Source organism: Micromys minutus (genome assembly GCF_963924665.1).
Source record: "Micromys minutus genome assembly, chromosome: 14".
Taxonomy (NCBI): Eukaryota; Metazoa; Chordata; class Mammalia; order Rodentia; family Muridae; genus Micromys; species Micromys minutus.
The window spans coordinates 1,811,411-1,824,053 of NC_137983.1; the positions used below are offsets into that span (position 1 = coordinate 1,811,411).

Genomic DNA, 12,643 nt, shown 5'->3' on the forward strand with positions numbered 1-12,643 from the left:
CAATGGCTCAAAGGCCCGTTCGTGTCTGTGAAAGGCTTTCCTTCTTTCTTCCTTTTGCTAAGACTGTGTCTCCTAGGCTGGCCTGCAACTGTGAACCCTCCTGTCCCACCCTCCTGAGTGTTGGACTGACAGGCATATATCAGCACGCCTGACTGTCTTATCTTTTTTATTATTTTCTGTCTTCCGTTCTTTCTTCCTCTCTCCCTTCTGTCATCCCTCCCTTTCTAGGCCTCAAAGAATAAACGGCTGCAATACTTGAGGGTCCTGGGCACCTCCATCCTTGCACATCATAGTCTCGGCTTATAGTAGGTGGAAGTGCTTTATATTTTCTTTTTCAGATGGCTCAGCAAGGGCCAGCTAGTCAGCTAGAAAATACAACTCCTTCTGGTAAACGCAAAATTTAGCCACCAAATGTGGCACCCCAAAGCCTGCAAGCAACCCCAGCACTCAGAAGTTGAGGCAGAAGAATCAGAAGTTCAAGGTTGTCCTTACCTACACAACAAATTCAAGGCCTGCCTGGGATACCTGTAGCTCAAACAAAACAAAATATGATCAAACCCAATGAAACACAGTAGGTACCCAGACATTATATCCAATACCCAGGAGATGATACTATACAAACAGACAAACTCCAGCCATTGCTCCGCAAACAGGGAATGTGTTCATGTAGGAGTCTCTGCATACTCCGCGGACACACCCTTGTCCATCTGAGGTCAACTTTTCCAACTCTGGTTCCATCTGTGCTGTATGCAAGTTCGACCCAACTGGCAGAAAGGCCCATAGCTGGCATGCCCTCCACACATGCTGCCCCAATCAATGGTGTCCAGATGTGTGCACATTTCACACTTGTCCAGATTCAACCCACATGTCAGACATACAGCCAGAGTCTAGAGACAAGCAAGAAAGCTTGTCTGGGGACTTTGCCTGTATGCTACCCCAGTCTCAGGTCTAGCATCTTCATGGCCACTCTGGGCTATGCAGCTTCTCTCCGAGAAAAATAAAAGGAGTGTGACGGGCAGATGGCTCCACAAGATGAAGATGCCTGTCACCAAGCCCAGCAACCTGAGTTTGCTCTTTGGACCCCACATGGCAGGAGAAGAGAGCGGAGTCCTGCATATCATCCTCTGCCCTTGACACATGTACTGTGGCCTGTGGCAGTCCTTAGCAAAGATGGAAAGAGGAGGTGGGTGGGTGGGTAGCTAGGCAAACGATAGGTAGATGAATAGATGATAGATGGATGGATAGATGATGATTGATAGACACAGATAAATAATGGATGATGCAAAGAGTCAGGACAACGATTTGGATGTGTAAGACCCCTTTGACACTGTCTGAATCCGCTCACTCCCAAGTGAAGCCACATTTTAACTACCTATGGGAAGTTAATTGGTGCAGGATACCTCTCCGTTCTTCTAAGTCATTTGTTGGTGGTTAGTTTCTTTTGTGGGCATGTATGCTGGTGTGGGTACTGCCACCGTGACCAGACAGGAGTCAGTTCTCTTTTTCTACTATGTGATCCCCAGGGATCAAAGTCAGACTCTAGGCTTGGTGGCAAGAGCCTTACCCACGGGGACATATTTCCAGGTCCTTAGTTTGTTGGATTTTTTTTAACCAAAACAGATTAATACAAACAAACTGCCACAAACCAAAAATATCTCAAAGATCCATCAACAGGTGGACTGATAAAAGAGTCACAGAAAAGGCAAATTTCCAGAACGTACTGGAAGAGTCCAGAATGTTCCAGGTGGACATAAGGTAGAAGAGCATGGTTCAGTGCCAGGGACAGCTCAAGAGACAGCAATGCAACAAAGAAAAAGAAGGAATCACTGTTAAACTTCATCCACCCTAGACCTCCAGAGTGACGCAGCCAGAGGACATTGGAATTGGAGGACAGACTGGAGCCTATTTGTGTGACATTGAGAAACAGCCCTTGCTGCCCCATGAAGACAGGCTAGGCAAGGAACTACCTGGGGGGGGTGGGCAGGATGAGGTTGGACTGCAAAGATCTTCAGGAATGTTCTACATAGTGTAAGGGTGACATAGGAAGACTCTTTCTGAAAACTGATTTGCTGGGTCCTATGACTTTAGGACATGGAGTCCTGTTTCACAGCTGTCCATTTCTTGGCTGGGGTGATTGTGTGAGGAGCCATAGCCTTCTCAACCCTGCAAGCAAGAAAAGCGGAAAGCAAGCAGCTCTACTCAGTATTGTTTTTCTTGTGTAAGCATGTGTTCATAAGAAATATTCATGTGTGTGACATGTGTATGGTATATGCATGTGTGTGTTCATAAGGAACATTCATGTGTGTGTTGTGTGTATGGAGGTCTACCTTGGGATTTTTTTTTTTTTTGTTTTTATTTTTTTTAGACAGAGGGTTCAGCTACTGTTGAGAATTTAAATACACTCACATCAGACTAAAACCCTGACCTCGAGTTCCAGAACATTTGTCAAGTATATTCTAATGGAAAATATAAATCCAGAACTTCATACTGTTTAGGGACAAAGGCCATTCCAGGTGGGAGGAAACGCACAAGGGCAGCCAGCTGAAAGAGTTCAAGAGGGAAGCCAGTGCTTTATTCAGGTCAGCAATAGCCTTTCTAAGGAATGGCGCCGTCCCTGCTTTAGGAAGAGTCAAATGTATTCTAGAATGTTCCAGAACACTCAAACATTTTTGGAACGGTGTAGAAAAGTCCAGAATGTTCCAATACATTCCAGGTGGACATGATGCAAAAGGCCCTAATCAAGTGCCAAAAAAGATCTCAAGGGAAAGCAATGGGGCCACCATGGGAAGCGGGAAATGAGGCAAGGCAAAGCAAAGAGCGTGTCGACAAAGATGTATTGAGAATAGCTCCCTCAGTGTGTGGGACACAGCTGCGACCGAGACGCCCAGCATGTTGCATCTGGCAGAGGGACCATTTATTAAACCAATCATCACACAAGTGAACAAGCAACTACTTAATTGTCAACATGATAACTGGAGTTGAGACATAGGTCGTGGGCAGGGTTGGAAGGCTCTGAGTACACGGGAACAGCCTTCAGGGACGGGTACAGCCCTTGCAGTGATCAAGCCTTTGCTCTCTGTTCCCTCCAGGAACCCCTGCCTTCCCCTCAAACAGTCCAGAGTGCGCATGCTGTGTCTGCTGTGTAACTGAGTCTGGGTCCCTCTGGACCTAGCCCTGGTAGCAGAGCCACTGTGGGTTGTTGTCACCAGGGAACTAGGATACTGGTTCCCATGACAACCCTCTGCTATCCTGACACATAGATGTTCCTGCAGATTGCCATTAAGCCAGGCAGACATCTACAACCACCTGATCTGTGCATCATACCTGATGATCACAGACAGAACCTTGGGGACAAATGGGGAAACTGAGGTTTCAAGAGCTATATCAAGATTGGCTGTGAGCTATGAGGAACAAGGAGGAGTCTCCTGACATTCTGGTAGAAACCAGCAGCTAGTAACTGACAGAGATGCCTTGAGTTCCTCATGGGACACTTGAGTCTTTCTCAAGCCATCCCAGGTGTCTATGAGGTATTTTGAATCCTGTGATCTGAGTGGATCATGCTGAGAAGGCAGGAAACCCTCAGTCAAAGTCAAAACACCTATAGAGAGACCCAAGCAACACAGGTTCAAATTGGATCAAAGGGGATGAACTCTGTTGCGAGAGACCTGCCTAGCATGCCTGTGAAGCCCCGGGCTCCATCTCCCACACCATCAGTATGCATGGTGATCATACCTGCCATTCCAGCACTTAGGAGGCAGAGGCAGGAGGAGCAAGAGTTCCAGTCCACCCTTGGAGAGGGAGAGTGAGGAGAGACTGAGATTTCTGTGATCCTGTGACCAGATTACAGTGAGCAACAGTTGGTGTCTCCCAGGCTAGACTGTGAGGACCTTGATGGTACAGTTGTACTTGGGGGAGCTGTTGATAGTAGAACCAGGAGACATCCATGTCGGTAATCAGACTTGACCAGACAGGATTTGGAGGGAAGCTGGAGAGGGCCAGAATGCAAGGGCGAGAGGATCTGGGGCTGTCATGGAAACCAAGGAGGCTCAGGAAGTGAGGGAACAAGCATGGGTTTGGAATAAGGTAGAAGTCCAGGAAGAATGGAGGCTACTTAGAGGTCCCCAGAGGTGAGGGTTGGGACTGGGCTAACTGGTTAGAGCAGGCACTGAGAGCGTGGAGAGGAGTCATTGTTTCCCAGTGCCAGGGACAGTGAGCTCCAGCACTAAGGGCCTCTGAGCCTGTGCACATGCTACTGAGTCATTGCAAGAGGGCCTAAGTGCACACCTCAGTTACCCCAGCTCAGACTCTGACGAATATTCACAGTTCTAGGCCAGCTTGGCCTACATAACCAAAAAATAAAGTCAGCACAATGAAAGCAGGAGGTGTCACTCAGTGGCTAAAAAACAACTTAGAATCCCCCAGGAAGGGGTTGGGGGTGTGGCACCCCGCCTAGAATCCCCCACTGTGGGACTAAGGGTGTGACTCATGCCCAGGATCTCCTTCCTCCAGAGGTCCTAAGTGTCTGCAGTGGGTCAGAGGCTGTCCCCAAGAGAAAGAAGGGATGCTGAAGAGATCACTCACTGCTCTTCCAGAGGTCCTGAGTTCAAATCCCAGCAACCACATGGTGGCTCACAACCATCTGTACATAGGAGCCACTGCCCTCTTCTGAAGAGCCACAGTGTATTCACATATAGAAATACAAAAGATAAGTAATTATTTTTTTTTTAAAAAAAAGAAGGGATGCCTGATAACCACAAAATTATCAGCAGACTTCAAGGGGTTACCCACTGATTTTTCAGGAGGGACATCAAGCCCAGGAAAGGGGCACAGCCTCACTTCGGCTCCAGCTGGGACAGTTTTTGTCAGAGACTTTCACTCTTTAGGTTTGTCACCTGTTGTGTCCCTCTTCCTCTTTAAGGTCCCCTGAGTTGGAAGGACCCAGCCCACTTAGCCCATCCTAGGGCAGGCACAGACTGAAGCAGGCTCAGCCATCCTGTCTTTGATTCAGTTTATTTAAAGGTTTATGTCTCCTTATCTCCTCCCAGAAGGGAGTTTCCACCACTATCCTTGTGGGGCTGGGTTTCCAGAACCTTAGCGGAGGAGAACCCGAGACCTCAGGCCCATGGTGAGGACACAGAGAGAGAAAAAGAAAGCAACACAGGTGAGGTCCACAGTCAGAACCTGTGAGAACTGCCAAAAGGCCAGCCCTGGGAAAGCAAGACAGCAAGGGAGGCCAGACCCTCCTCTCCAGACACTTAGGTCCATTTGTCTCAAGGGGACTGAGGGATGTGCTGGAAAGACTGGGGCAGGGGGGAGGGTGGATGAACCCAAGGCGGGTGCCCATCCTGACCTTGGACTTTAGGGTACAGAATGAGTGGATGTGGAGAGGCCCCTGGATTTGGCAATAGGCTGGAGATTACAGTGTGGTCAAATCAAGCTTCAACTTGTATGGCGGGGGGCTGTCCTCATAGGCAGGCGATGGGGACGGGTACAAGGGCCAGTCGGACTCCACCAGGAGGCCCTTGTGCTGTTCTGCAGTTAGAGGCTGTAGGGATTGGGGCAAAAGAGCCTTGTCCGGCTTCCCAGAGCAAGCAGGACTCCCCAGCATGCAGCCCCTAGGCCTTCCACCTCGCCCTGAGCCCCTAGCCACCATGACCGTTACTCACCTGGAACCTGAGGTGCTGGCCTGGTGTGGTGACCAGGGTGCAGCAACTCAGCCATAGTATGATCAGGACGGAGAGGAAGAGACAGCAGAACAGGACCCATCGAGGCAGCCCAGAGCGCCTGTCCCAAGGGCAGGCATTGCTTAGTTGTCTGAGCCTCACACCTCGGTACCCAGCCCAGCCCACTGGCACCTACCGGGACATGCAGCTGAGGAAGTCACTCTCCTGTTGGTCCTCAGACTCCACATTGGCTTTGCTGGTCTTCACTCGGGGCTTAGCTCTCCTCACTTTGTCCAAGGGGCCTATGCCTGAAAGGTAGGGGCATCTGAGCCCCAGTCTCAGCTAGGTCAGCCTGGTGAGGGGTGGGAAACGGACACCAGGACTTGAGCAGGAGGATGTATAGGGCTGGAGTGGAGGTGCAAGGGGTCCTGGGTATGACCCACAGAATGTGGAGATGGATCACGAGCCCTGGGAGACGATGGATCATGTGACACTGATCATGGATCTGTTGCAATCTTACCCGTGTGCACCTCTAGGGCCTTGGGGTGGGATCCCCTCCAGGTCATCTCCACTCGCTGCAGATGGCTCCCTCGGAATGCAAAGTTCTCTACCACTGGCTGGGTCTGAGCAGGAAACAAAAGGTCACAGAGATACCCTCTGAGCCCCAGCAGGCTCATCTCAGATGCAAGAGGTCTAGAGTTCTCCTGGGAGTCACTCAGGAGAATACCGTCCCAAGGGCTGATCTGCTAGCCTTAACCCCTGATAATCCTAGGAACAGGAAGATGCCCTGGCCAATGACACAGAATTACTGTGATTGACTAACATGACCCAGCCAGTGCCAATCAGAGTAAACCCCTTTTCAAGTAAAGCCCTGAAAGGAGGGCAGGTGTGGCTCAGTGAGCTAAGGTAATGGCTGCCAAGCCCCATGATCTGAGTTCAGTCACCAGGATCTACATGACTGGCAGGAACACAGCTCCAGGACGTGACACTGCCTCAAGTTCACCGTGTCATTCCTCTCACCTGGAACACCAGCACCTTCTGGTTGTCTGTCTGATGGGAGTATGTCCAGGTGGAGGACATAAAGGCCTGGGCAGAACTCACGAGGTCACTGCAGAGCATAGCAAACAGGTCCCGCAGGGACAGGGTCCCAATCGGTGGGTCCAAAGCCAATTCCTGGGAAGGGAAGGGGAAGCCCAAGACAGAACTGTCAAAAACCTTGTGCTGGGATACTGGCCGTGTGGATTTAGACAGCTGGTCTGAGATAACCAGTATTTCAGTGTCCAACAGGGACGCTGCCCTGCCACAGGTTAACTCACTCAGCCCTTTCAGGGGAAGAAGCCACACACAGTCTTTCTCGTGTGTGCTTGGTTTTGAGATGGGGATTTGTAGGTTAGGGGGTTCACCTTCTGCTCCAGCTGAGTCTTGGGTTCAAGGATTTGGCCCCGGCACCCCTCACTGCAGGCCCGTTGCTCCTTTGCCTTCACGTAAGCCTCGGTGCAGGCTGTGGGCCACATGATGGGGGTCACTGGAAGCTGCTTCCCAGGATACCTCTGCTCCAGTGCAGCCCCAAGGTGCCCCCAGCGCTGGAGGACTTACCTGCTTCACATTCTGTCTCCGTGGCATTAGGCCTAGAGCTCCTGGCCACGAAGCGGCAGATGGAGAAAAGCCGACAGCCTCGCTCGCAAGCGCTGAGCAGGACGGCCTTGGCCTCTGGCTCAGGCTGGGAAGGGACACGGGGAAGAAGGCTGGGGTCCCCCTAAGAATCCATGAGGCTGAAATGAGGTTTCAGAAGGCCAGGACCATCACGGGGGCAGGGTGCCCTCTAAGAAGGCTGAACAGAGAAGGTCTGGGCTGGAGGAATGGACTCCACAATCTCCAGGAGTGTCCTTGAGGCTGGCAGAGGGCTTCTCAGAGAGAAGCAGAAATCTTGTACTTGGGGGACAGAGTGGAGCAGACTGGCTCCGGGAAGGCAGTGAGGAATGTAGGAAGAGAAAAGGCCCATGGGGAAGCAGGGACCGGCACCCAGTGGTCCTTGCACTGTGGGTGGGGTGAGCTCCAGAACCTCTCAGGTGCAGGTCTTGGCCTTTCTTTGGCATATCCCTACTTCCAGTGTTCACCTCAGATGCCAATTCAGCCCTTCCAGGAAGGAAGGGCAGTTCTGAGAGACCCCTCCCCTCTTCATGCCACCCTCCTTGCAGGCACTACAGCTCCTCCCCACTCCTGAAGATTCTCCACCCTGTCTCCCCACTACTTCTAGGGACTCTCTGGCTCCCGCATCTCTCTAGGGACTCTGAGAATCCCGCATCCCTCTGCCAACCTAAGGGACCCCACGTCAGCTCTTTCCTCCTGGCAAGGACCTCCTCCTCTCTGGCCTCCCCTCCGACATTCCCTCGTCCAGGCCCCTTCCGAGTATCCTCGAATCCCCTCCCCCACCTGAGGGTTCTGCACTCAGGTTCCTCCTCTTTTCCAGTGATTGGATTCCTAAGAGTCCATCAGTTACCTGCGCAGGCGGCGAGCCAGGGTGGCGCTGCCGACACCGCTGCTGGCACCTCTGAGTGTCTCCGTGCTGTGGAGCGAAGGGGTCGCGCGCTGGGGTTGGGGTGACCGGTGACGCCAACAACAACAGCAGCGACAAGGCTACCGCAGCCATGGTTGAGCGTGCGCAGCGATGGCTCCGGGTGCGGGTGTCGGGATGCGGGACCGGTGTTGACGTCACTGAGCGAGGCAGCCTGGGAAAGGGGGGAGGCTGCGGCTAGCGGGGCGGGCAGGTGAATCTCTCTACCCGGGTCGGGGACATCCTCTTGATGCTCATGGTTCGGTCTATGCGGGGACTTGGATCTGCGGGCCGCGGAGTCCAAAGAGGACCTGGCTAGATAGGGTGACAGGCCTATCTCAGCCATTCAGGGATGGAGGCCAAGAGCAACCCGGACAGGGAACATCCAGGATCCTTAGTCAAGTAATTAAAAAAAGGGAGGAGGCAGAGCAAGGAAGAAGAGTATAGACTGGGTGATGAAAGAGCAGAGAGGAGACAAGAGGATGAAGAGGCTGAAGGCCTGGGAGGGTGGGGGGCAGGTGGGAAGGAGATGGGGGTGGGGAGGTAAGAATGAGAAGAAGAGAACGGAAAGTGGGGGAGGGGGAGATAAAAATGGAAAATAGGAAGTCAGTGAGGGAGGAGGGGAAACGAGGTGTTTGAGGACCAGGAGGAGGGGGACAAAGACTTGGGAGTGGAGAGAGGAATTGGAAGGAGCGGCGAGGCCAGGCGAGGGCAGGATCATAGGGCTGGAGCCAGGGTGGGTTTGGAGCATGTGAGGGCTCCAGCCACAGTCGACCTGCTTTCTGGACACTGGAACTCTAAGGGAGGTACTCTAGGAGCAGCTGCCTCCTCCAGAAAGTTCTCGAGGACCTACAGAGCACAACACTTACGGTGCTCTCCCTCCATTTCAGTGCAGAAACAGACCTGTGGGAACCCAGTGTCTCCTTGGGACTCGGAGGGCCCCACCACTCTAACAAGGACACTGCGCCGCTCACTTTTCCCATCTGGTGGGAAAACTTGAGACAAGCAAGGACACTGTGGCTTCCGTCCTGGGTTCAGAGGTCTCCCCAGCTTCCTCCGTCCGGGCGCCAGGGCGGGGGGCTCTGAGCCCCAGTGGCCTGCTTGGCACAGGTGCCGGCGGCCCGCACGCCCTGTCGCTCCGCCCCAGCAGACAAGAAGGCCGCTCGCAGGGTCGTCGGGTCACGGGGAGCCGCAGGTTCCGGCCGGGAGGAGGGGCTGGCGCGCCCTGGTCCCCGCCAGCAGCTCGCTTTCATCTCTGCGGCCCGGGCCGGCCCCCACGTGGCTTAATCAGGCGCGGCTGTGCCTGGCGGACCTGAACATCTGGATCCCGGCGCGGCCCCTCCTCCGCCCCTCCCGAGCGGGGCCTCTCCTCCACCAGAGCACCCCGGGCACGGTCCCTGTGCGCTGGGACCCCGACTGTTTCCCCCAGTCGGACGCCTGGGCGTACGCTCATCCCAACACGCGGAAAGGCTGAGGCAGGAGGATCGCAGCGAGGTCAAGGTCAATCTGGGCTAGGACGTGAGTTCTAAGTCAGCCCTGACCCACAGAGGGAGACCCTGGCTCAATAAACCAAACACAAACCCTGTTTCCCCAATTTACAGGTGGGAAATCTGGCATCCGAACGCCTGGGCAGAACCGGAATTCAAGTTCACACTTGTCATTTGCAGAGTCCCGGGCACTTAACCCTTCCACAATTACGCTCCTTCATTCAATTTCAAACAAACACTCCTTTCAACAGATTTTCTTGCCATGACTTTTTTTCTCTGACAAAAACCCTATAGGGTAGGGCTGTCCCCCTTCCAAATTAGGTCATAGGAACCCGCAATGGCACAGGGGATGGGCCTAGGTGACAGGATACAGGAGAAGAGGGCTAGCAGAGGCCGCCAAGCTGGGGAGGATGGGGGCTGAAGACAAGGCGGACCTGACAGTCTCAACAGAGAAGGCTGAGACAGGAGGATGGCCGAAAAATTGAGGCCAGCTTGGGCCACGTGACACAGTGTGTGTGTGTGTGTGTGTGTGTGTGTGTGTGTGTAGGTCTTCGTCCAGTGTAAAACTGGACGTCGTATCCGTATTTGAGGATAGAGAAATTGAAGCATGAGGGATTGGGTCGGAGCGCCCCAGGACTGAAAGTAAGAGTTTGCTGGCTTCCAATACCCCCTCCTTTTCCGCTCCTCCAGGCCGCAGGGGGTAAGCGGAAGAGGACTTGACCCCAGCCCCCCAGGTGAGCCCCGACGCCCCTCCTGGCGTTCCCGGGGGAGCTGGTCCAGGTGAGGGGCGGGCGGCCGGCGGGCGGCCGGGGTCGAATTTCAGGAAATCCGCCGACATTCCTTCGGGGCTTAAGAGGGAAAGTTGACTCGCCGCCGCCCCGCGTCCCCCCCCCCCGACTTCCTACCCCCCGGGGCGGCGCGGCCGGGGGCGGGGGGGGGCGCTGTCCGCGTGAATCAGCGGACTCCCGGCGTCCGGGAAGCAGCCACCCGGTCAAGGCAGGCCGCAGACAAGCGCCCTTTGTCCCTGGCCGCCCTCTTCACGACCCTGCTGACCCCCACCCCCAAGAGGAGTTCAGCCCGGCAAGGCTGGGTGGCGCCACTGCTTGCTGACACGGGGGGGGGGTGAGCGATGGGAGGAGGGGTGCGGTGCTTCCCCATACACCGCTGGCCATCCTGGGACTCAGCACCAGTCTTTTGAGGGTGCAGAGGAACAATGACTCCAGTCTTGGTGGCCCCAGAGCACACAAGCCCAGACTGGGACCTCTCCACATCCCATATCTAGTACTGAAGTTGCAGCACACTATAAAACTGAGGTTTGCTGTCCTCACTGTCTAGGCTGTAGGGGATGGGGGAGGCTGGGGCACCCACGGGCCATAAACCAGACCCTCATTACCCCATTGCCCAGAGCACAGTCAGGTACAGGCAGGAGGGGGAGGGGCGTCCCTGGAGGAGTAGTCCTGTCTCAGGAGGGAAGGGCAGGTTCCATGCCTTTCTCAGTCTGGTAGGCTTTGATTTTTACTGGTCTTGTTACTCTATCAAATCTTTGGTGGTTCTCATCTGGGAATCTGAGGCTGGGAAAATTTCCCTGATTTAAAGCTGCCTTGCTCTTCCACAGGAGACCCCTAGGTAAAGAGTTCAGGGCTAATAAAGAGCCCTTCCACCCACCCCTTCTAACATTCCCAGCCACCTTCAATGACTTAGGTCAATATTTGTCAGAAAGTACACCACGACTACCTTCCTTTCCTAAGCAAAGAAAGGCCTGGACTGGGGAGGAAAGAGTTAATTTCCTGGGAACACAGGGAAAGGGTGGGTGCACCATAAGGTCAACTTCTTTGCCCCAAAGGGTAAAGGTCATTCAGAGGGCAGAGGTCAAACACCAGAGAAGGCTGTCTGCCAGCTTGGGTCAGACAGCTTAGAGGGGTGTGTGTGTACCCTACTCTGAAACCCAGCTGCAGGACACTAGCTGGTGTTGTTTTCTGGCTACTTGGGGAGGGGGCAGGATTCTTTTTATGGCCTTTTCTTTTTGCATTTACCTAACTCTTCTGGCCTTCACAAGGCCCAGCAGCATGGGGTCTGGGGGCCCTCGGGTATTCAGGACTGGCGAAGTTAAGTGGCCAGAGAGCAGGCGCTTTTTAGGGCTATGCTGCAAAGACAGTGGAAGAGTGAAGGTGTCGCTGGGGAGCAGTGGGAATTCACGAAAGGCGCGAGGGAAGTTTTCCCAAAGCCACAGTCAAAGAACTGAAAACGAGCCCAAACAGCCAGGGAGCTGAGATGGGAGCATATGTGTGGGCACAGGGTGGCAAGGCAGAGCTGGGTCCCACTTTTTTCAAAGCCTCTTCTGCCTGGAGTGAAAAACAAAGACAGGAGGAAGGCGGAAGGAACCCCAGAGGAGGGCCTTGCAACATCCCGGGGAGAGGACTAGGGGCCTGGACCAGGGGGGGGGGTCAGATTCTCAGGATGGGGGTGTGTTTTGGAACCAGGGCCAACCGGATTGCTGATGGATTGTCCGTGTGGGAAGAAGGGGAAAGCACTCAGTCTCGCAGCTCCCAGGACGTTGCCTGCAGCACCTGGGTGCATAAGGGAAGTTACCCCCTTTCCACCCGGGACTGGGAGGCGGAGCATTCGGGGGGGGGAGAAAATAAAGATCTTTGCTCAAAAAACCTCCCGGGAGCCGAGATTCCTGCCTCCCTACCTATGCGGACGGAAGCAGACGCTGTGGGGGAGGGGCAGCGATGATCCTGGAAATGTAGCCAAGACCCACCATCTCCACAAACCCTAAGCCACCTGGCTACATTTCTCAGAGGGGACCTTCAGGCCAGTTCAACCCATTCACCATACTGTGCTAATCAGATTTTAAGTTTTGGAAGATAATTTTTCCGTACTTTATTCTTCCCACGTGAACTTTTTAGTTGGTCCCAAATTATCCACTGTACAAAGAA

At 53.8% G+C, this 12,643-nt stretch overlaps 1 protein-coding gene across 1 annotated transcript; it reads right to left on the reverse strand.

The window, feature by feature from the left end:
• Positions 1-5,416: 5,416 nt before the first annotated feature.
• On the reverse strand, positions 5,417-8,313 carry TMEM59L (transmembrane protein 59 like; the record flags this gene model as incomplete). The annotated part of the gene is made up of 8 exons (XM_080928593.1): positions 5,417-5,545; positions 5,667-5,784; positions 5,860-5,971; positions 6,184-6,286; positions 6,684-6,836; positions 7,067-7,164; positions 7,260-7,383; positions 8,164-8,313. 8 exons carry the CDS (start codon positions 8,311-8,313, stop codon positions 5,417-5,419), a joined length of 987 nt encoding a protein of 328 aa, XP_080784719.1.
• Between the last annotated feature and the right edge of the window lie 4,330 nt (positions 8,314-12,643).